Here is a 24,434-nt window from a genome sequence, read left to right as displayed (position 1 = left end):
CCAGGAGCCAATGAGAATGTAGCCAGGGGTGTTACCCGTCTGGCGTCCGGGCTGCGGGTCGTCTCCGGGAGGACTCGGGCCGGTCGACCCTGAGGACGTGGTAAGCCCTCTAGCCCGAGCCCCCTGAACAACCAGTCTCTAGGGGAGTCAGCGCAGGACTCTGTCGCAAGCATGGGGGAGTCCAAGATGGTGGAACCTTTGAGAGGCAGGTATAACGGTCCCCGAGGCAAGGTCATATTCCAGTTTGGGGCAAGACTCCTTGCCCCAAACTGGAATATCTCCCCCTGTGCCACAGCCTTGGTACCAGAGTTCTTTATTTATTTATTTACTCATAAGAGACAGAGAGAGAGAGAGGCAGAGGGAGAAGCAGGCTCCCCGCTGAGCAGGGAGCCCGATGCGGGACTCGATCCGAGGACCCTGGGATCATGACCTGAGCCGAAGGCAGATGCTTAACCCTCTGAGCCACCCAGGCGCCCCCTTTCCATCTTTCTGTGGAACCAAAAGCCTCGGTAATTTTTCCTCTGGTCCTCTGAACAGGTGATTCACCTTGAAAAAAAAAAAATCCCTTTGTAGAGGCTTCTTGAGCTTGGCGGAGGTCGGGGGGCGGAGGAGGAAGTTTTCCATTCTGAAGGACTTCTCTTTCCTAGGAAATCTGTCTTTCCAAATCCATAAGGACGAGACCCGCCCCCCAGGAAGCGGTTTGACGCTCACGGCCCCTTGAGGACACTACCAGCTGTTGGGCAGCACTTTTAAAGTTACTGAGACCGTGGGCGGAAACCCTTTGACCAGCTGTTGCCATCCCCGCTCCTTGAGTCCGTAGTTCCCAAGGGTTGACGGCAAAATTGTTTCAGAGATGTTGCCTTTCAGGCTAATTCTATTCCAGCCACCCCAAACAGACTTCCAACTAAAGTTACCATAGGACTCTACCAGAGAGAGTTACTTCTGCCAGTTCGAATTGTAGGATTTCGTACTTATTACCATACGTTGTTTTTCAGAGTTACAGTTTGGGTGTGAAACCGCTGTGGCAGCCCAACTTAGAGAACCTTGACACAGTTGGAATGGTTCCAATAACCTACCTTGCAAAAGGCTTCGTGTTCACAGAATTTCCTTTGTGAAAGTAAGTGGACAGCTCTGTTAATGTAATCATCTCTAATTTTTGATATGTGAATGCGTGTGGACGGGTCAAGGCTTTGAAAAATGCGGAACTCCCAGGGACAAATAGGGTCGGTGCCAAACAAAACAAAACTGAAAAATATACTTCTTTGTTTCACCATTGGAAGAACTTGCTAAATACACATTTGCTCATAGTGTACTTCCCCTAATTTTTTTTTTTTTTTTTTTTAAGATTTTATTTATTTATTTGACAGAGAGTTAGAGCCAGAGAGCACAAGCAGGGGCAATGGCAGAAGGAGAGGGAGAAGCAGACTCCCCCCTGAGCGGGGAGCCCTCCTCTGGGCAGGCCCCTGGGATCATGACCTGAGCTGAAGGCAGACGCCCAACCATCTGAGCCACCCAGGCACCCCTACTTCCCTTAATTTTGAGGATGCTAATATGGTGTTCTATTCAGGCATTTGTGTTGGTTTTAGTGCGTGCAATCATAGGAGCTGTGGAGGACAGGCCTCACCCGATCCGTGCATTCTGTTTGCCTGCTCTTCTTTCTCAGTGACTTGATAGGATTCAGCACTTCTATACTGAGGGTGTTCCTTGGGTTCTTGTCTCCATTTAACGGATAACGAAAAAGTATTCCTAGTGCATAAGTAAGAGAAATTGGTTTGGGTTCCAGTTCTCAAACGAAAACAGAATCAAGGCTTTGGAGGGGTTGGTGAGGGAAGAGAAGAAACTGGGAAGATAGGAATAACATGTTAGGTAGGTAGTCACTGGAGAGAGCATGGGGGAAATAACCTCAGACCTGGGAGTTATAACTGGGAAACTGGGATAAGTACTGTTTGGCAGCTGGAGGATTTTAGGACACTTTGACTTGGACTTGGGATGGGAGCCCAGAGAGTGCAGGTTGCTCCAACTAGGTAGGGAAAATGCTGGGGCAGATGAAGCTTGAGTGGCTAACAAGAAGTACGTGAGCCAAAGGCTCTCTGAACATGTGGATCTCTTAAATGTCTACCAGTAGATAGCTTGTACCATTGTAAGTCTTTTTTTTTTTAAGATTTTTTTTTTTTAATTTGACAGAGAGAGAGAGAGACAGCGAGAGAGGGAACATAAGCAGGGGGAGTGGGAGAGGGAGAAGCAGGCTTCCCGCCACCGAGCAGGAATCCCAATGTGGGGCTCGATCCCAGGACCCTGGGGTCATGATCTAAGCTGAATGAAGACACTTAACTGACTGAGTCACCCAGATGTCCCTGTTTTTTGTTGTTGTTGTTGTTTGTTTGTTTAAGTAAACTCTATACCCAAACCTGGGGCTTGAACTCATGACCCTGAGGTCAAGAGTTGCATGTTCCACTGACTGAGCCAGCCAGGCGCACTTCTCCCCATTATTTTTAAGCTATCCTTTTACATTGTACCTAAAATCCTTTCTCTGTAGTCTCCTTAAGGACCTTCCTCCATCAATTATTCACTTTCTTGAAGCTTCTGTGACTTCCCCAACCTAGCAATAGTCTTTTTAAAAAAAAATTAAACAACCTTCTCTTAATCATGATATCTTACTGAAGATAGTGTTTAATATCTCTGGGTTCTAGTCTCTCTCTCTCTACGTCTGTCTGCCTGCGAGATCTCTACTTGGATGTCCGGTGTGTGCCTCAAATTCAATACCTATAAAACAGTAGCCTCTGTATGCCTTCCCTCCACACCTCCTCTAATATTCTTTGTCGACTAGTGGCACACCATCTACCCAGTCACTTGAGTCAGAAATCTCCTCCTTCTCCCTGCATTTCCTTCTCTCCTCCATTCAGCCACTTGTGAACACTTGACATCATCCCTCCTGTTACTACCCTTCATTGTCTCTCATCTGAACCAATGGAGTGCTCCAAAGCAGTGCTTTGCGAACTTTAAAGAATCATACAGATCACCTGGGGATCTTGTTAAGACATAGATTTTGATTCAGCAGGCCTCAGGTAGGGCCTGTGATTCTGCATTTCTAACCAGCCCCCAGGCGATGCCCATACTTGTCCGTTCTGTCTTCACTCCCTGTCTAGGTAATGTCATCCTGTCTTGTGACTTTAAATACCATCTATATGCAGATGACCCCAAATCGCTAGTAAATCTCTATAGTCTGTACTTCCCCTCTGAACTGGGCTCTGTTCTCCATTTGCCTCCTTACCGTGACCACTTGGGTAGCTAGTAGACCTCCCAAATGTAACTTCTGAATAAACTGAACTACAGATCTTCTCCCCTAAACCTCCTCCCTGGCCATCTTTTTGTTCTCAATTAAAGGTGACTCTTACTCTTTCAGTTGCTTAGGCCAGACGTTTTTGGAGTCGTCCTTGACTCCTCTTTCTCTCACAGCCCACATTCCTGTCCTCAGCAATCACATTGGCTCTCCATTTATACTATTTCCAGACTCTGGTGCCTTGTCACCACTTATGCTGCTGCCACCCTGGTCCAAGTCAGCATCAGCTCTCACCTGGCTGACTGGAATAGCTTCCTGTCTGGTCTCCCTGCTTCCACCCTTATTTCTCTCTACGTTCTGTTCTCAACTTCAACAGCCAGAAAGATCCTTTAAAAATCTGTTGGATCATGTCATTTCTCTGCTCAAAACCCCACAGTGGCTCCCTTTCACCTCTTTGACTACATCTGCTCCACCTTCCGTCTGTGAACTCTGACTCAGCCATTCCGGTTTCTCTGTTCCTGGAGCATGACTGGCATACTTCTGATTTTTTGTGGTTACCTTTGCTTATGACATTCTTCCTTCAGAAATCTGCATGGCTCACTCTTGCCTCTTTTAATTCTTTGCTCAGATGTCACTCGTTGGGGCCTTTGCTGAACACCCTACTTAGAATCCCACCTCTCCTTAACTAACTCTTGCCCTGCTTTGTTTTTCTCGCAGCCCCATTATTTAATATACAGAGTATATGTGTATTTATTTTGATTATTGTTTGTCTCCCAACACTGGCATGTAAGCTCCAGTGTGGATCGGGAATTTTGACAGTTGCGTTTACTGCTTTATTCCCAGCATCTACAGCAAAGTGTTTGTTCAGAAATATTTGCTAAACTATGATGAATACATGAGAACTATTTCTAAAGTTCACCGGTACATTACTTCCTGTTGAAACCCGTGAATACATCCCCATTCCTTACAGGATAAAATCCAATCTCCCTAACATCACATTTGAGGGTGGAAAGACCCTGAAAACAGTATTCTAGTAGTTCCATGTTAACTTTTTTTTTTAAGATTTTATTTATTTATTTGAGAGAGAGAGAGAGAGAGAGAGCATAGGCGGGGAGGGGCAGAGGGACAAGCAGACTCCCCTCAGACCCAGCAAGGGGCTCAATCCCAGGACCCCAAGATCATTACCTGAACCGAAATCAAGAGTTGGTTGCTTAACTGACTGAGCCACCCAGGGGCCCCTCCAAATTTTTATTTAAATTCCAGCTAGTTAGCATACATATTTTGTTTCTTTCTGGGGTATATATGCTATTTATTTATTTATTTAATTTATTTTTTAGTGTAAGCTCTGTCCATTGTGGGGCTTGAATTCACAACCCGGGGATCAAGAGTCTCTTGTTCTACCAACTGAGCCAGCCAGGTGCTGAGAATTTGGAGATTTTTTTAAAAATTTAATTATTTATTTAATTTAATTTTTTTTTAAAGATTTTGTTTATTTGGCAGAGAGAGACACAGCGAGAGAGGGAACACAAGCAGGGAGAGTGGGAGGGGGAGAAGCAGGCTTCCCGCGGACCGGGGAGCCCGATGTGGGGCTCGATCCCAGGACCCTGGGATCATGACCTGAGCTGAAGGCAGACGCTTAATGACTGAGCCACCCAGGCGCCCCAATTTATTTATTTATTTTAAAAGATTTATTTATTTATTTGAGAGAGGGTGCATGCAGCAGGGAGGGGCAGAGAGAGAGGGAGAGAGAAATCCAAGCCGACTCTGCTGAGCGTGGAGCCCAACGCGGGGCTCAATCTTATGACCCTGAGATCATCACCTGAGGCGAAACCAAGAGTTCATTGCTTAAGCAACTGAGCCACCCAGGTGCTCCTTAATTTTATTTTTTATTTTTATTTTTTAAAGATTTTATTTATTTATTTGACAGAGAGATAGCGAGAGAGGGAACACAAGCAGGGGGAGTGGGAGAGGGAGAAGCAGGCCTCCCGCGGAGCAGGGAGCCCGATGTGGGACTTGATCCCAAGACCCCGGGATCATGACCTGAGCCGAAGGCAGACGCTTAACGACTGAGCCACCCAGGCGCCCCCTTAATTTTATTTTTTAAAGTACTCTCTAACCCTAAGGTGGGGCTTGAATTCATAACCCAGAAATTGAGAGTTACATGCTCTACTGAGCCAGCCAGCCGCCCCCATCAGGTTCCTTTCTTTCCCTTTTTTTTTTTTTTTTTAAGATTTTATTTATTTATTTGAGGTAGAGAGAGAGAGCGAGCAAGCCAGAGAGACCAGAAGTGGTGGGAAGGGGCAGAGGGAGAGGGAGAAGCAGGCTCCTCACTCAGCAAGGAGCCCGATGTGGGGCTTGATCCCAGGACCCCGGGATCATGACCTAAGCCCAAGGCAGATGCTTAACTGACTGAGCCACCCACGCACCCCCCCCCCCCCCCAATCAGGTTTCTAATTCATAAGTTTCAGCACTATGTCTGAGATGTGGAAAGCCCTCAGAAATGTCAGCGTGCTAGATGGATAGTGTTTGTTAGGTAACTTTTCCTCCGGCAGGTGTCCCCTGAATAGAGAAGCAGGTGGAGAACAGTCATTCCCACTTGTGAAGGTCTGTGCCTGTCATAGATGTGTTGGGAGATGTTTATATTGAATTTGATCCTCCTGCCATATATAGTTCTTTTCCTCAAGAAATAGAGTTGTCTTCACTTCCTAAAAATGTTGAGAGCATCTGTGATTAACTAGCTCCTACTTAAAATACCTCAGAATCTGTGAATACACACAGGAAAAGCAAGAAGATGAACATTATGTGGATCAATTAGTTATTTTCTCTAGACAACCTTTACTGTCATGATGCAGAAGATTGTTGTCACCCATATGGAGGAGATTTTGGTTATTTTTACTCTGAAATTTCCCACTACATTTTTATTTTTATTTTATTTTATTTTTTAAAGATTTTATTTATTTATTTGACAGAGAGAGGGAGACAGACAGCAAGAGAGGGAACACAAGCAGGGGGAGTGGGAGAGGGAGAAGCAGGCTTCCTGCCGAGCAGGGAGCCCGATGCGGGGCTCGATCCCAGGACCCTGGGACCATGACCTGAGCCGAAGGCAGACGCTTAACGACTGAGCTACCCAGGCTGCCCCCCACTACATTTTTAAAGAACAAATTGTTCAAATATACCATCTGAATCACTGTATCCTCTTGAAACTAAATCTAAACTTCTGTTCATTACTAAGATTTCTATTTTCCTTCTTCCTTTTCAGTGCTTATTTCTGTAGCTACCATCCAGCTGATGATAATAGTTTCATGAAACAAAAAAGGAGGTTCAGAAAGTCAGTGTCATAATCTTGAAAGTATTTAATAGAGTATCTTTATTTGGGGTGAATTTGGTTGTGATGTCAATCCAGTGATTTGGGTTGAACTGTTCCTTTTTATCGATTGTCAGTGCTAATCGATATTTAAAGACAACTTTCAGATGACTGGTTTTGATGTGCTTCCTGTGGCCGTAGTTCTGATGTCAGCTGACCATCTCACTCAGGAGCGGCAGGGTGGGAGAGGAGCTTCTGCTCCGGCAGCGGTCAGGTGGCAGTGCTGCTCGGACAGGCTCACCTGCCGAAGACATCCGCGTGAAGCCGAGACCAGAGGGCTCCCGAGCCGGCATCAGACCGTTGGTCTGGTGTCTGGTTGTGTGCAGGCCGCGCTGGCCAGGCGGCTCAGCCCCAGGCCCGAGGAAAGCACTGCAGGATGAATGGGATCTAATTAAATGGGTGGGAAATCATGTGAAAAGGATGGCTTTTTACTCCTTTGCTTCTTGGAGCTCTTGCTTTAGGAGGAACCAGGGCTTCCTCCTTACACTGTGACCACCCTAGCTGAGCAGGTGCTTCCTTGAAGGCTTTGACAAGGATAAGCTACTTGGAAAGTTTTGCTTACCTGTAGAAACCAAGCTGCTCACTGACAGCAGCACAGACAAGTAGTAAAGTTCAGGGGTCGTTTTTTCCTATATTTGGGAGGAAAAAGCACTGTGAGGAATACTTATCTTTTGATTGGAACCTGTATTTACAACATTTTTGCCAAAGGATTTAAACAATGGCACCCGCTTAGCAAGAGATGGAAGGCTCGCTGCTCCCTGCCCAAATGCAGGCCAGCACTTGCGCTGTTGATTGATAGGTTATCTTTTTTCTTTTTTTAAAAGTCTAGTAAAGTGGAATTCACCCACAAAAAGAAAAATCTCTCATGAAATTTTTAAACTTCCCCTGGTGAAATGTTTTAGCTGTGACACGTGTCTAATTAGGAATTCTGTCTCTACATATCTCTATTTTTAGTGTGAGGAGAAAATAAATATTGAAGATTGATGGTGTATTATATATAGACATGCTTTCAGATTAAGATGAGCCCTTGAGAAATTCAGTATTTAAAAACACACACAGTCAGTTGCCAAAACTGTTAACACCATGGTACAGGCTCCTTCACCGAAGGATCCCACACCGAATAGAGCAAACATCCTCTTGAGTGCCTGTGGGACTGGTTCCATATGCGTAAGCAGCACAGTAAACCCTAGAAGGACAGCAGAACAGCATCCATTTACTGGGTGTAGTTATCTCGGAAGAACATTCTTGAATGCAAACCTAAATAGAGGATGTTTCCTCGCTTCCCTCCCATGGGACACAGATGCTCAAAACCTAGCCAAGCTAAGGTTTTCCTTTGACGTGGGCTGTGTTCTTATTATTGGCATTGCTGGTGATAAGAGCTCTGACTGCTTTTTTCACAATTCTATTATCTCATTTAAACCTTAGCAAAACTGAAGCCAGTTTTTTTATCTCCACTTTATATTTCATTTTTTAAAAGATTTATTTATTTACTTTAGAGAGAGAGAGAGCATGGGGGGGCGGATAGGGGCAGCGGGAGAGAGAGAATCCCAAGCAGACTCCCTGCTGAGCGTGGAGCCTCACACAGGGCTCAATCTCACGACGCTGAGATCATGACCTGAGCCGAAATCAAGAGTCAGATGCTTAACCGACTGAGCCATCCAGGCGCCCCTTATCTCCATTCCATAAATGAGGAGCAGGAAGCTCAGAGAGGTTAGGTAGCCCCTGTTGTTGCGGAGTCAGTGTTTCCGCCGGCCTCCCTCTGTCTCTAAAGCCAGTACTTTCACCATCACATATGCTGCCTCTTGTGGAGCTGGGATTCAGCAGGAGACTCTAGAACAGTGCCTAAGGCATTCAACAATTTTTTTTCTTTTAAGATTTTATTTATTTATTTGAGAGAGAGGGAGAGAACAAGCAGTAGGAAGGGTCAGAGGGAGAGAGAGAGAGAAGCAGACTCCCTGCTGAACAGGAGGCCCGATGTGGGACTCGGTCCCAGGACCCAGAGATCATGACCTGAGCAGAAGGCAGATGCTTAACGACTGAGCCACCCAGGCGCCCCAGTGACTATTTTTTCATTAAAAAAATTTTAGGGGTGCCTGGCTAGCTCAGTTAGTGGAGCATGCGACTCTTGTTCTTGGGGTTGAGTTCAAGCCCTACGTTCGGTATAGAGATTACTTAAAAAAATAAAATCTTAAAAAAAAAATTTAGGGGCTCCACGGTGGCTCAGTTGGTTAAGCGTCCAATTCTTGATTTTGGCTCAGGTCATGATCTCAGGGTCATGAGATTGAGCCCTGTGTCTGCTTTTCTCCCTCTCCCTTTGCCTCTCCACCTCCACCCCTGGGCACACTATCTCCAAAATAAAAAAATAAATCTTAAAAAAAAAAATCTTAGATGGGGCACCTGGGTGGCTCAGATAGTTAAGCGTCTGCCTTCAGCTCAGGTTATGATGCCAAGGTCCTGGGATCGAGCACCTCATCGGGCTCCCTGCTCAGTGGGGAGTCTGCTTCTCTCTCTTCCTCTGCCTCTTCCCTCTGCTTGTGCTCGCTCGCTCACTCTCAAATGAATAATGAATAAATAAACTCTTCAAAAAATTTTTTTAAAAATCTTAGACATAGTTTTTATTTAAATCACACATTGCTGGGCGCCTGGGTGGCTCAGTTGGTTAAGCAACTGCCTTTGGCTCAGGTCATGATTCTGGAGTCCCGGGATCGAGTCCCACATCAGGCTCCCTGCTCAGCGAGGGGTCTGCTTCTCCCTCTGACCCTTCCCCTCTCATGCTCTCTGTCTCCCATTCTCTCTCTCAGATAAATAAATAAAATCTTTTAAAAAAAAAAATAAATAAATAAATCACACATTGCTCTTATAAGCACACACATAGGAAAATGTAATCAAAATGTATTAAGATAATCCTAAAACTTTACATTTCAGAGTCCAACACGTGTCTGTCACTTCTTTATTTCAAATTGACGAGGTCCCTGGTTTTCTTTTTTTTTTTTTTTTTAAGATTTTATTTATTTATTTGACACAGAGAGATAGCGAGAGAGGGAACACAAGCAGGGGGAGTGGGAGAGGGAGAAGCAGGCCTCCCGCTGAGCAGGGAGCCCGATGCGGGGCTCGATCCCAGGACCCTGGGATCATGACCTGAGCTGAAGGCAGACGCTTAACGACTGAGCCACCCAGGCGCCCCCGGTCCCTGGTTTTCTACACGGTATTATCTCCTGTCCAGTAACCATTTATTAAATGAATGAATGAATTTGATATTTTTTTATATTATAACTAATGAATTTTATAACACTAACACAGCATATTGTATGGACCCAAATTTGAGGACAACCAAAACAGTTTACTAAGGAACTTATAAAAAATTTCCTTCACCTGAATTTTAAATGTGAATTTTTTCTGAAGTTTCATTCTGAGCTCCCAAGGAGCTTTTTTGTTTGGGCAATGTCTGGCAAATAATAGGCACTTAATAAGTCTTACCCATTTTTGTTTGGGCAATATCTGGCAAATAATAGGCACTTAATAAGTGCTTGATAAATGCACACTTACCAATTGTGAAGAAAGTAAAGATGATACTGCCAACCAAGTTGGTAAGGAGAGGTTGCCTGCAGTATCGGGAAGATCTGGGCCTAAAATCAATACACAGGTCATTAATTTATCAATTATTAGAAGAAATTCACCCTATAAGCATGATACCAGAAGGCACTAACCATTGAATTCTAATTCTAATTCTGGCCCAAGGTTCATTTGGCTGCAGGCAACTCATTTAAGAACCTTCGTTCCTGGGGCACCTGGGTGGCTCAGCCGTTTAGCGTCTGCCTTCGGCTCAGGTCATGATCCCAGGGTCCTGGGATCGAGCCCCACATCGGGTTCCTTGCTCGACAGGGAAGCCTGCTTCTCCCTCTCCCACGGCCCCTGCTTGTGTTCCCTCTCTCGCTGTCTCTCTCTCTCTGTCAAAAAATAAATAAAAATCTTAAAAAAAAAAAAAAAAAAGAACCTTCGTTCCTGGGGCGCCTGAGTGGCTCAGAGGGTTAAGCATCTGCCTTCAGCTCAGGTCATGATCTCAGGGTCCTGGGATCGAGCCCTACGTCGGGCTCCCAGCTCGGTGGGGAGTCTGCTTCTCCTCTCCCTCTGCTTCTCCTCCTGTGTGTGCTCTCTCTCTCCCAAATGAATAAATAAAATCTTTAAAAAAAAAAGAAAAAATGAACCTTCGTTCCTTTACCATGACTGCAAATTAATAGTGTGAAAACAGCCCACAAGTAGTGCAAGAGTTGTTAACATTTACAACCGGTGGACAAATAATGTTTATCATCTTTCTAATTCATGTTAACCAGATATTTTGGTGAGAAAATATCTTGTGGAAATTCTGGCCTTCTGGAGTAAGGAAATAGGCCTTACTGCACACAAAACTCCTATGACAGACGTTGGCAAGTTTAAATTAGGCTAATTACAGTGAGTATCACAGTTCCTTTTCTTGTCACTTAAGTAGATTCTCGGTTTTCAGATTGTTTTAGAATTTCCACATTTTTAGAGCTACAGTTTTTTTATTTTGATGTATCAAATGGCATTTGCTTCATTTGTCCAGTTACTAGCTGACTTTTTCTGCCAAGACTAATGTCCTCCATAGAATCTAAAATAATGTATCAAGTCCCAATCTGGTCACATATGTCTGTGTCACCCTCAGCCCTGCAGACGTTAGCTCATGGGAGGCCGTCAGGACTGGTCTCTAGGGAATCCATACGTTGAAATGTTGGTGCCCTCGTTGTCTCCCATTTAATGGCTTCTTGTACCAGAAGAAATTGTGTTAAGTTAAACTCAGTCTGCCCTATTCCCAGCTATTCTTTTGGTATTGAGGTTTTTGACTTTCCAAAGAGGTAAAGCAGGTAACTACCATTGATAACAGGGGCAGAAACAATGAGGCAGGCTGCAGTTAAACACCTAACAGGAATCTCAGAGCGTACCCCAACCATCTCCAGAGGTAAGACCTGCATGCTGGGCTGTCAGGTAAGGGGGTTGGTGGTGAAAGAACTTACCTTAGCAGAACATACAACTGGAGGACCAAAGCGGTGATCCCAAACAAGAACACTGTCACTTGCCTGCATGGGACACAGCAAGTTACATTTTACGTTACTTCTTTAGTGATAAAATGGGCTTCAAGAAACTAAATTTATGGGGTGTCTGGGTGGCTCAGTCATTAAGCGTATGCCTTCAGCTCAGGTCATGATCCCAGAGTCCTGGGATCGAGCCCCGCATCGAACTCCTTGCTCAGTGGGGAGCCTGCTTCTCTCTCTTCCTCTGCCTCTCCCCCTGCTTGTGCTCTCTATCACTCTCTCAAATAAATAAATAAAATCTTAAAAAAAGAAACCAAATTTAGGTTCTGTTTCATAACAATGTTACATTAAACCATGGAGATAAAGTTTTAAACACAACAAGGATGACTTGAGATCATCCCATTAGAGCAAAATTATGTCTAATAATACTTCACTAAGAATAATGGCTACCATTTATTGAGCTCCTACTATGTAGCAGGCACTGTTGATACTGGTCTCTAAGGAATCTTTAGAACCTTCGTTCCTTTACCATGACTATAAGTTAATGCTGTAAGACAACCCACGGGTAATAGTAAAAGTTAATATTCATCATTAGTAAACAAATGTGTTAAACATTTTTTATTCACTTTCTCATTTAATATGCATAAAATCTGGAGCGCCTGGGTGGCTCAGTTGGTTGGGCGTCCAACTCTTGGTTTCAGCTCTGGTCGTGATCTCAGGGCTGTGAGATTGAGCCCCATGTCAGGCTCCACGCTCAGCAGGCAGTCTGCTTGGGATTCTTTCCCTCTCCCTCTCTGCCTCCCCCTCCCCCCAGCTCAGTCTCTCTCTCTCTTTCAAATAAATGAATAAATAAGATCTTTAAAAAAATATGCACAAAATCCTATGAGGTAGGGACTGTGGTTCCCCATTTTATTGAGGAAACCGAGACTCAGAATGATGAAGTGTCCTGTCCAAGGACAAACACTGAGTAGTGATAGAGCTAGAATTTTGAACCAGGTCCGAGAGTCTTAACCATGCCTCTGTGCCGCGCTAGCTCTGTTCTGGCCGGATGGTTCACACTGAGTGTAACTAATAAACAGAGTACACCTACCTACCACAGCTTACACAACCAAATGAAGTCTGCTGTTTCTGCTCATTTTTGAAATTCTTTTGAGATTATGTGTACATAGTTTCCATGCATATAAGAAAATCTTCTGCAATAACTAATCTCTTCACCATAAATTGTATTATTTACCTTAATTATTTTATTAATCAGGTTTAACAATGAAAGAATTTAGGGTATTTGTAGAAATCAAATCTACCCTCCAAAGACAAAGATTTATCCCCATTGATGGGGGTGCCTGGGTGGCTCAGGCTGGGCGTCTGCCTTCGGCTCAGGTCATGATCCCAGGGTCCTGGGATCGAGCCCCGCATCGGGCTCCCTGCTCCGCGGGAGGCCTGCTTCTCCCTCTCCCACTCCCCCTGCTTGTGTTCCCTCTCTCGCTGTGTCTTTCTCTGTCAAATAAATTTAAAAAAAATGTTTAAAAAAAAAAAAAAGATTTATCCCCATTGAAAGTACTAAAAAAAAAAAAAACAGACAATTTTCAAAGACCCCCAGACTGGTAATCGCACATTGTTACAACTAGGATATAGTTATAGGCTTAATGTGACCATTTTGGAAGGAATAGCATCTTTTTAGGGGTATAAATTCTGATCAGTTGTCAAGTCAATCATATTATTTTAACAGTCAGCCAACATAGATTTAATCATATTGAGCATTTCTGAAATGTGACAAGAAAAGACAGTTAACTATTTTTTTAAATGTTAACATTTAAAAAACTGGCTTAATGTTTACAAAATATTTCGTTAATGTTTACATATCAGGTTTTAAAACTTAAGAGTCAGTAGTTATGTCAAGTACACCTGTTTTTTATAAAATGATTTAAAAATTGAAAATAAATTTTAGTTAAACGTTGAGACTGTCTCAGGAAGAAATGGGCTTTTTGTCATCGAGAGCTGGGGAGGGACACTTACAGCCTGAGCCGGTGTGATCTCGGCAGCCAGCAGTGCAGGTGGTATGCTGTGTGGGCCAGACAGAAGTGAATCATGGGGACGCTGGTCCTTGAGCACCTGGAGCAGGGCACGGAGGATCCAGAGCAGCCCTGTTAGAGCTCCCAAACTACTACTCCCCCAGTTTGTCCTCAGCTTGTCCTGCTTCCCAGTGCAAGTACTCTGGTACCCTGCAGTGATCCAGAGGAAGTACTTTTCCTTGGAGAGGGACAGATCCTTGTTCTTCTAAAGCCACCCTGGGCTATGATGGACGCTCACTGTAACTTAATCCTTCTGTGGTTTTGAAGGTCCTAGCTCAAGTGGGCTGTGTTCCCGGGGAATTAATAAAACCAAGCTGGATATTTGAGATGGGTTGAATGTGACAAGGGAGAAAGCTTCCTTTAGCTGAGAGATCAGCTTCCCCCAGCCCCTTTCCCAGCCTTGCCCCTGGGGAGGACCTGGAAACCTGAGTGCATCCCCAAGGTTGGGGAAGAGCTCCAAGCTCTTTGTTCTGTCCTTCCCTGAAGGGCAGGCAGCTCCCTTGGGGACCCATACCTCCTGTTCTTAGCTTTATTGTTCTTGCGGCTCACAGCACAGTCTCCGGGGGTGGGGGGGAGTGGTGCCTGAAGCTTGAGGTGGGCGGGGCTGGAGCTGCTCTGCTGCTGGCCGGTTACCCTGGTTTCCATGTGGGCCTAGAGTACCCTTGGGGATGTTGTATTCACCACCACCCCATATACCACAGGCACTTCCTATGGGAATTGGGGGATAGGGATGGGAGGAGTGGGAATGAGCCTCAAGTGAACCCCAGTATCATCCTTAGGCTGATAATTGAAAGGTAGGACATTTAAATCATTCTTACGAATTAACTCTTTTTTTGTTTTGTTTTTTTTATTTCCATGTGGAGCATTACTGACCCTTCTGTCCTTTGTTTCTTAGCAACAATTAGCATCCCTCTGATCCCTACCACTATGCTTTGTTGGGAGAAACCTCAAATGTTTGTTTGTTTGTTTGTTTGTTTGTTTATTTTTAAAGATTTTATTTATTTATTTGACAGAGAGAGTCACAGCGAGAGAGGGAAAACAAGCAGGGGGAGTGGGAGAAGGAGCCTCTCTCACTCGCAGAGAGCCTGATGCGGGGCTCGATCCCAGGACCCTGGGATCATGACCTGAGCCGAAGGCAGACGCTTAACGACTGAGCCACCCAGGCGCCCCTCAAATGTTTGTTGAATAAATGTTTCTTATTTCCATTCTCACTGACTACTTAAATTGAGGCACTCATGACTTTGTAACTGGACTTCCTGTCTTGTTTTGCCCCTTCCAGTTAATCCCCTAGCATTACCATCATCAGTATTGTCACTTTCCTCACAAATAACAGCTAGCATTTATTTTTAACTGTGCTAGGCAATATGCTAAGCACTTTGCCATTAATCAGAATTAATTCTCAAAGTAACTGAAATTGGTTGTCATTGTTTCTGTTTTACAGATGAGGAGACTGAAGACACGTAATTTTTTTTTTTTTTTTAAAGATTTTATTTATTTATTTGATAGAGACACAGCGAGAGAGGGAACACAATCAGGGGGAGTGGGAGAGAGAGAAGCAGGCTTCCCGCTGAGCAGGGAGCCCGATGCAGGGCTCGATCCCAGGACCCTGGGATCATGACCTGAGCCGAAGGCAGACGCTTAACGACTGAGCCACCCAGGCGCCCCTGAAGACACGTAATTAAGTGATTTGGTTAAGTTGGTAAAACCGAATAAAGGTTTTAAGTACCCATGTCTTATTTTTCTAAAACATTGTTTTTATAGAACCCTGTTGTCACTCCATTGCTCAGAAAGCTTCAGAGGTTCTCATTGCCTAAGGGGTTAACAGTCACATTGCTCAGCTCCTCAGCTAGGAGGGCTTCTTTCTATTCTGCACAGCTCCGTGTATCTCCCATTTTTCTTCTTGACGAGAGAGCCTAGGATTCAGGAAACTGAGATGCTAACCCTGGTTCTTTCACTCCCTAGCTTTGTCCAATGAGCATAGAATCTGAGCAGAAGTGAGTTGGTCACCCTAGCAGTTGGATCTGAACAATATTGGGCTATAAATAAATGGTCCTGACACACAGATCTTCCGAGCATTGGCAAGTCTTAGAAGTGCACAGCGAGGGGCACCTGGGTGGCTCGGTCGTTAAGCATCTGCCTTCGGCTCAGGTCATGATCCCAGGGTCCTGGGATCGAGCCCCGCATTGGGCTCCCTGCTCCGCGGGAAGCCTGCTTCTCCCTCTCCCACTCCCCTGCTTGTGTTCCCTCTCTCTCTCACTGTGTCTCTCTCTGTCAAATAAATAAATAAAATCTTAAAAAGAAGTGCACAGCGAGGTGTTGTATAGCCTTAATTTCCAGCTCATTCTCAACCCATTTTTTTCTCTGAGATGTTTGTAATACTGAAAAACTAGAAAAACCTACATGTCCAATGATAGAAGATTAACTGGAAAAATGAAATATCTAACAATAGCTTTTTTTTGTAACAAGCTAAATGACTTTGGCCAAGTTTTTGTGTGTTTGCGTGGTGAAGATTTTTTTTTTTTTAGATTTTATTTATTTATTTGACAGAAAGAGACACAGCGAGAGAGGGAACAGAGGAGGGGGAGTGGGAGAGGGAGAAGCAGGCTTCCTGCGGAGCAGGATGCAGGGCTTAACTGAGCCACCCATGCGCCCCTGTGTGATGAAGATTAAATGATCATGTGTGTCAAAGCATTTTATACGTCAAAAAGTGTCATACAACTGTTTGTTTATTGCTGTTTACTGTATTTCTACATTAATTATAAAAATACTCTGACCTCTGCAAGTCATTCCCCAAAGTTCAAAGTCAAACCCAGGTCCTGGGATCGAGCCCCGCATCAGGCTCCCTGCTCCGTGGGAAGCCTGCTTCTCCCTCTCCCACTCCCCCTGCTTGTGTTCCTTCTCTCGCTGTGTCTCACTCTGTCAAATAAATAAAATCTTAAAAAAAAATAAAACTTTATAATAACAAAACTGTTTTTTGATGGTTAATAGGCAATGTTCATCAAAAAAATAGAACTGAGTGATTTGACTTTGAGGGATGGAAATGTTCATTGGGTCAGGGAGCAAGAATTCCTGTCCTCTCAGGTCTTTCTAGCTTAGGGACTAAGAATCAAATTGACATGAGAGAGATAAAGAGGAGAAAATCAAATTTAATAGAGTACATACGGGGAATCCACATAGACATGGAAATTCCAAAGACAGTCAGGCAAAATGAGGCATATTATGTCATTCTGAACTAAGGCGAAGAGAGTGGAGGTCTGGGATTTCAGAGGAAAGGAATGCACCTCACAGGGCAGCAAGAAGAGCAGATGTTTGGTAATTAGATGTTTGCCCTGCCATACAGGTGGGTCCCTCAGATAAAATTTATCTCTGCTAATAACCCTTATTCTGGGAAAGACCCCCAATTTAGATTCTTCTGTGTAATTAAGGGAGGGACAAAAGTTTCTCTTGAGCCTGCAGGGTCTCAGATGCCTTCCACTCAAAGTAATCTGCATGCCAAAGTGGCACATTCTGAACCCCTTCAGCTGACTCCCAGCACAATGAATGAAAAAGACCCCCACGAAGATACAACATTATGCCATTTCAGAGCACTGGGGATAAAGAAGACATTCCACAAATCGGCCAAAAAGAAAAAAGTCATGTAAAAAAGGAACAAGAGTCAGAATGGCGTTAGACTTTCAACAGCAGTGTTGGATGCTAGGAAACAATGAAGAAATGCATTCCTAATTTTATTCTTCTTATTATTATTTTTAAAGATTTTATTTATTTATTTGACAGAGAGAGACACAGTGAGAGAGAGAACACAAGCAGGGGAGTGGGAGAGGGAGAAGCAGGCTTCCCACCACAGAGCAGAGAGCCCGATGCGGGGCTCTATCCCAGGACCCTGGGATCATGACCTGAGCCGAAGGCAGGTCTGTTAACTGTTAACTGTTAACAGTTAACTGACTGAGCCACCCAGACGTCCCCAGACTACTGTTCTGAAGGGCAGGTTGTTGGGGAGTCCTATTTATTTGGTAGTTGATAATGTCATTGTATCAGTTAACTGTGACCACAGTAGTGCATCACAAAACCTCGGCAGCATACAATAATAAACGTTAATTTTTGCTCATGAGTCGAGGGTCAGCTTGTGGGTTTGTTGATACAAGCCCGGCTCAGCTGATCTCGCTGGGGCTTGCCTGTGTGTCCGAGTGTGTCGTCTGTGCTTTGGCTGGTGCAGGATGGCCCCCGCCGCATAGCTGGTGTGGTTGGCTGTCCATCAGTGGGAGTAGTCTCTCTCCCAGGCGGTCTGTCATCCTCCAGCAGGCTGGCCCTGGCTTGTCTTCATGGCAGAGGCAGGACTCCAGAAGAGTGTGGAAGTGTGCAAAGCCTCAAAGGCCTGGCTCAGAACCGCACACTGTCACGTCTGCTACATTGTTTTGTCCAAAGCAAGTCACAAAGAGGGGGAAGGAGATCCCATCCCCGTACAGCAAGAGCTGCAAATGCACCCTGAAAAGGAAGGGTGGAGGATGGGGCTGTCTTTGTCATTGAAGCCACAGGCTTTTGTCCATCCACTTGGAAGGTGGAAGGACATCTAAAGACCCAGAACTGAACTTGTTTCCTTTTTCCTTTGCAGACCACAAGCAAAGTGTCAGAGTTTTCCATTCAGATCAACAACTTCAAATTCTTAGCATGGAAAATTCAGAGAAGACCGAAGTGGTTCTCCTTGCTTGTGGTTCCTTTAATCCTATCACCAACATGCATCTCCGGCTATTTGAGCTGGCTAAGGACTACATGAATGAAACAGGTAGGAACAGTAGCCAGGACACTACCCCAAAATATGGCACTGTGGCTTGTTGGGTATTTTAAGCTGAAGGAGTTTGAAAAAATGGCAGAATCAGGAAGGTCCCTCTGACCTCCTCCGAACCGTTCTCCCCTGAAGCAGCTCATAAAATCTTGATGTGAGAAGTGCCCTCCGTATACTGGGAGGAAAGGAGCATCCTTATTGCTAAAGACAGATGGATGCCTGGAAGAATCTAAACTAATGGGCCTTGCCAAATTTCCCTGAGTTTACTACACTTACCTTGTACTCTTTGCCCTATCATATTTCTCGACGACTGTCCACTCTTCACTAAACCTGGCATAAAAATACTCAGGTTTAACTGTTTCTTGGGGTCTTCATTTCCTTATGAAGACACCCGTGTCACATAAACCTTCTATTAAATAAATTTCTACATTTTTCTTCTGTTTTTCTGTTTTTGTCAGTTTAATTTTCAGACCCAGCCAGGGACCCAAGGAGGGTTGAGGAAAACTATTACCTCCCCTACACAGTATGTTTTGTTACATAAATGATCATGCATATGCTGCTAGATAGATGGATGGTTGCTCAGACTCACTAATAATCCTAATAATCAGGGAACTAAGATTTAAAAATGAGATCTATTTTGCCCATCACATCGACAAGAATGTTTAAATTTGATAGTGTCAAGTATCAGAGGTTGGGCAGAAATGGGTTCTTACATACACTGTAGGTGGACTGTACAAATTGATTAAGGCTTTTTATAAGGCAATTTGGCAATATCAAAACTTATATTGTGTAGGGGGTTGGGGAGTTAGTGTTTCATGGGGACAGAGTTTCAGTTGGAGAAGATGAGAAAGTTCTGGAGACAGATGGTGGGAGACGGATGGTGGTGAGGACTGCACAACAGTGTGAATGTGCTTGATGCCACTGAACCGTGCACTTAAAATGGTGAATTTTATGTTCTGTCTATTTCACCTTGTTTGTAAATGAATGTATGAATGAACCTGAATCCCTGTTTTGAAAAGGGGGGGTCTGTTATAAAACCATATTGATGATAATATTTCCTGTGCATAAAATCTAACTTGTTACACCTCACATCAAATCTGACTCTTTATCCAGGAAAATATAGAGTTATCAAAGGCATAATCTCTCCTGTTGGCGATGCATATAAGAAGAAAGGACTCATCTCTGCCCACCACCGAGTTATCATGGCAGAACTCGCCACCAAGAATTCAGAATGGGTGGAAGTTGACACCTGGGAAAGTCTTCAGAAGGAATGGGTAGAGACCATTAAGGTGCTAAGGTATTTATGGTGAAATCAGCTTTGTCAGTTCTTCGAAAATGGGTTAGGGGCTTTTTGCCATGTTCCAGTGCTGCCTGTGTCTGTGAAATACAGATTTGCAAACTGTGACTCAGGTCGGGAGGGCTTCCTACATACGTTGATTTCTTGGGTGTAGAGCACAGCCGCAGAGCATGGGGCTTCCTTAGACTTTATGCCTTTCATCATGTTTTGAGCTGTTTGCATGCTTGTTACTGTATCTCTACGAGAGAGAATACATAGAGAAGCCTGCCCGGCCTGTCTGTGCCCCAGACAAGAAAGGCACAGTTGTAAGATGTTGTCGTTAATCTTTTTTTTTTTTTTTTTTTTTTAAAGACTTTATTTATTTATTTGACAGAGAGAGCGAGAGAGCACAAGCAGGGGGAACAGTAGAGGGAGAGGGAGAAGCAAGCTCCCCACTGAGCAGGGAGCCCGATGTGAGGCTCGATCCCAGTACCCTGGGATCATGACCTGAGCTGAAGGCAGACATGTAACCATCTGAGCCACCCAGGTGCCCCTTGTTGCTAATCTTATAAGATTTTTTTTTTTAAGATTATTTATTTATTTATTTGACAGAGAGAGACATAGCGAGAGAGGGAACATAAGTAGGGGGAGTGGGAGAGGGAGAAGCAGGCTTCCCGCGGAGCAGGGAGCCCAATGTGGGGCTCGATCCCAGGACGAGCGAAGGCAGACGCTTAACAACTGAGCCATGCAGGTGCCCCCTTTTTTTTAATAAGATTTGATTGATTGATTGATTGATTGATTGACAGAGACACAGCGAGAGAGGGAATATAAGCAGGGGCAGTGGGAGAGGGAGAAGCAGGCTTCCCGTGGAGCAGGGAGCCCGCCCTTGTCGTTAATCTTTTAAGTAGAAAAGAGAGAGGCAGGTAATTTTTTTTTTTTTAAAGATTTTTATTTATTTATTTATTAGAGAGCGAGCGAGAGAGAAACAGCATGAGAGGGGAGAGGGTCAGAGGGAGAAGCAGGCTCTCCGCTGAGCCGGGAGCCCGATGTGGGACTCGATCCCAGGACCCTGGGATCATGACCCGAGCCGAAGGCAGTCGCTTAACCAACTGAGCCACCCAGGCGCCCGAGAGGCAGGTAATTTAAAGCGAGAGAAGCAGTGGTACTTGGTCATGGACGGCCCTGATTTTACATGCTGCTTCCGTGACCACATATGGGGGTTGTCCCAGATCTCTGTTCTGTCACCTTTGAAACAGTTCCAGGTGAGGATTCAGAAACTAGAGGGAGTGACATCTAATTATTACTTAATATTATCTTGAGTATCAGAGAACTTTCTGAAAAACCTTCATGTCTAATGTCTGTTCTTAGAGTTCTGATTCCTTTGGTTCTAAACATATCAGTTAGGGTTTCAACAGGAAATAGAGACCACTCTGAGTGTTTTTTGTTTTTGCTTTTTTAAAGGTTTTATTTATTTGTTTATTTGAGAGAGAGAGTATGAGTTGGGGGAGGAGCAGAGGGAGAGAGAGAACCGTCAGGCAGACTCCATGCTGAGCATGGGGCCAGCTGTGGGGCTCGATCCCCCCGACCCTGAGATCACAACCTGAGCCAGAATCAGGAGTTGGGCGCTCAACTGACTGAGCCAGGCGCCCCAAAAGCAGAAAGGGATTTAGGTGCTCGTCCGGAAGTGTCAAGGGGTGGCAGCAGGGAAGTCGGGTCTGTTCCAAGGTCGTACCTCCTTAGCTCAGTCAGCGTTCAGGAAGCTGTCCCTGCCTCTGCCACCACAAATACGGCTGTTCACCTGTCTCAGTCTCCTGAAGTTGGTGACTGGACAGTGGAGTATGGAGTCCGGCCACCACGCTCATGCTGTAAGAGATGCTTCTCAGGCTCCACAGCCCAGAGAGACGGCCTCTGCCTCCCTTCTTCCTTCCGAGTCTCTCGTGAGTGAATCTCATCAGCAGAATCTCTGTCACATCGAGAACGTGCCGCAGGGACTCCGGGAAGTGTGTTTAGGGCAGGACTGGACACTGAGCCAGCAGACCGTATGCAGCACAGCAACTTAAGAAGAGGAGTGACTTTTCGGGCTCGGCAGGGAAGAGTCTGCCCTCTTCGTTGGCCAGCAGTTCTCCCGTCAGACGGCGGGCTTCTGCACGCCCCCCTGGCCCAGCCTTCCCTCGCGGGCTCCACAGCGGTCGCACTATCCATTCCGTATTAACTCAGCTGCTCAGAAGGGAAAAGAGTTAGGGGCACAGAGGACCCACACTGGGCTCCCCCAGCTATAGCTCATGTTTCCTGGGTAACTTCACAGTGGTAAAGTGGTGGGCATCCTGCTGCCAATCAAGAAGAAAGCTACACACGACTACTGCCTGTGGTCCCTTCCTTTTAGGCCTCAGGCACTTGTCCCCTTTACGACCTTATCCTTGGCCTTGTGGCTCTCCATTACTAGGTCAAGCCACACTCTTCAGTGGTCAAGAGTATTGGCTCTGGAACCAGACTGCTGGGGTTCAAATACTAGCTCTGCTACTTATAAGCTAAATGGCCTTGGGCAGGGGCGCCTGGGTGGCTCAGTCGGTTGAGCATCTGACTCTTGATCTCGGCTCAGCTCTTGATCTCACAGTCATGAGTTCGAGCCCCACATTGGGCTCCATGTTCGGTGTGGGGCCTACTTAAAAAAAAATGGCCTTGGGCAAATTAGTCTCCTGTCTCGATGGGGAGAACAATTCTGATATGATAGTGGGAATAAAAGAGCTGCTTTATAATAACCAAAACATTCACTCAATCAGATTGTTATTGAATGCCTCCTGTGTCCCAAGGAGTCTACCAAGAGCTGGAGTCGCAGCTCCAAGCCTTCACTTCCCTCCACTATGGGAATAATAATAACAATAATAATATTTATGGCACGGGATATTGAAAAGATTTAATCAAATGATCCATGCAAAGGACCTAGTGTAGTGCTTAGCACATAATAAATAACTAATATTCACTCTTGTTATTATGACACACACATAAAGCTTCGAACAGTAATAGCCACCATCTGTTGTGCTCCCAGGATCTCCTTGCTTTCTGTTCCTGATAGCCAGTCCCCAGCACCACTGGCCAGCATCCATGCTGACTGGTCAGGCATCAGGTGTTCTTGTGGTTAAATGTTTTTAATATCACACAGCCTTAACTTTGGGTCAGAGGCTCTCGGGCATCTCCAGAGAGACAGTATTTTAATTGAATGTTGTGAGAAGAGAAATGTGCTATTGCTTTGTTGTCTTGTAGACACCATCAGGAGAAACTGGAGGCTGGGAGCTGTGACCACCAGCAGGACTCACCTACGTCAGGGAGGCCCGGACAGAAAAGGAAGTGGGTGGAACAAAGACAAGATTTTAGTCAAAAGAAATTGCTAGAGCCAAAACCAAAAGGTCTGTATGTTTCATCAAGACTTACCAACTAAAGTAGATAAAATTCTAGAGCTGAGCAAGCCCCCTTTGTATTTTCATTTCATATTCAGTATGTGTGAGTGCCTGGAAAATGCCCCTTGTTAGTTTTGTGAAGGGAGGGAGGGAAGGAAAGGAAAAGGCATCTTGAGCTTATTTCTCCTACAGTGGTTCTTAACTTTTGTGGTATCCTAGATCTCTTTTGAGAATCTGATTCTGATCAAAACTATGAACCCTCTAGCCAGAAAAACACATTGTTGTGTTCATTTTGATGCAGGGAATTATTAGCAAAGCAGACCCTGAAGCTGTGTTTTCTTCTTCTTCCCAGTTGTGCCAGAGGTAAAGCTACTGTGTGGGGCAGATTTATTGGAGTCGTTTGCTGTTCCCAATCTGTGGAAGAGTGAGGATATCACCCAAATTGTGGGAGACTATGGGCTCATATGTATTACTCGGGCTGGAAATGATGCTCAGAAATTCATCTATGAATCTGATGCACTGTGGAAACACCGGAACAACATTCACCTGGTGAATGAATGGATCACCAATGACATCTCATCCACAAAGATCCGGCGAGCCCTCAGAAGGGGCCAGAGCATTCGCTACTTGGTACCAGACCTTGTCCAAGAATATATCGAAAAGCATGATTTGTATAGCTATGAGAGTGAGGAGAAGAATGTCGGGGTCATCCTGGCTCCTTTGCAGAGGAAAGTTGCGGACGCTAACTCATAAATCCTACAGAATGATATTTTGGATTTCCAGTTTGGGAATTTGAAACAGTCTGGGTGTTAGTAACTGGGAAGAGAAATTGTGATCCTGTTTCATAAACTAAAGCTTCTTAAAAGTTTGGTAAAAATCAATAGTAGATTAAAATCAGGTTTATCATTTTATTGGAAATTGCTAAGATGAATGTTTTCAATATGGTCTTTTTTTTTTCTTTTCTTTTTTGAAGAATGTACAAATCCTTGAATCTTTTTTTTTTTTTTTAAAGATTTTATTTATTTATTTGAGACAGAGAGAATGAGAGAGAGAGCACATGAGAAGGGGGAGGGTCAGAGGGAGAAGCAGGCTCCCTGCCGAGCAGGGAGCCCGATGCGGGACTCGATCCAGGGACTCCAGGATCATGACCTGAGCCGAAGGCAGTCGCTTAACCAACTGAGCCACCCAGGCGCCCCAATAAAATCTTTAAAAAAAAACTATT

At 44.8% G+C, this 24,434-nt stretch overlaps 1 protein-coding gene across 2 annotated transcripts; it reads left to right on the top strand.

Annotated features, from left to right (window-relative positions):
• The first annotated feature begins 20 nt into the window (after positions 1 to 20).
• On the top strand, positions 21 to 24,173 carry NMNAT1 (nicotinamide nucleotide adenylyltransferase 1). Of its 2 annotated transcripts, none has more exons than XM_032393953.1 (6): positions 21 to 100; positions 996 to 1,117; positions 18,371 to 18,541; positions 19,655 to 19,838; positions 23,079 to 23,221; positions 23,565 to 24,173. In XM_032393953.1, exons 3-6 carry the CDS (start codon positions 18,427 to 18,429, stop codon positions 23,963 to 23,965), a joined length of 843 nt encoding a protein of 280 aa, XP_032249844.1. In that variant the 5' UTR covers positions 21 to 100; positions 996 to 1,117; positions 18,371 to 18,426; the 3' UTR covers positions 23,966 to 24,173. The 2 variants fall into 2 exon arrangements, with proteins under 2 accessions (XP_032249844.1, XP_032249849.1); XM_032393958.1 differs by lacking the exon at positions 21 to 100 and adding an exon at positions 111 to 209.
• Positions 24,174 to 24,434: the final 261 nt, after the last annotated feature.

Source organism: Phoca vitulina, unplaced genomic scaffold (genome assembly GCF_004348235.1).
Source record: "Phoca vitulina isolate PV1807 unplaced genomic scaffold, GSC_HSeal_1.0 scaffold2, whole genome shotgun sequence".
Classification (NCBI taxonomy): Eukaryota; Metazoa; Chordata; class Mammalia; order Carnivora; family Phocidae; genus Phoca; species Phoca vitulina.
Note: the sequence above shows the minus strand (reverse complement) of the source record. Positions and strands in the feature narration are given on the sequence as shown.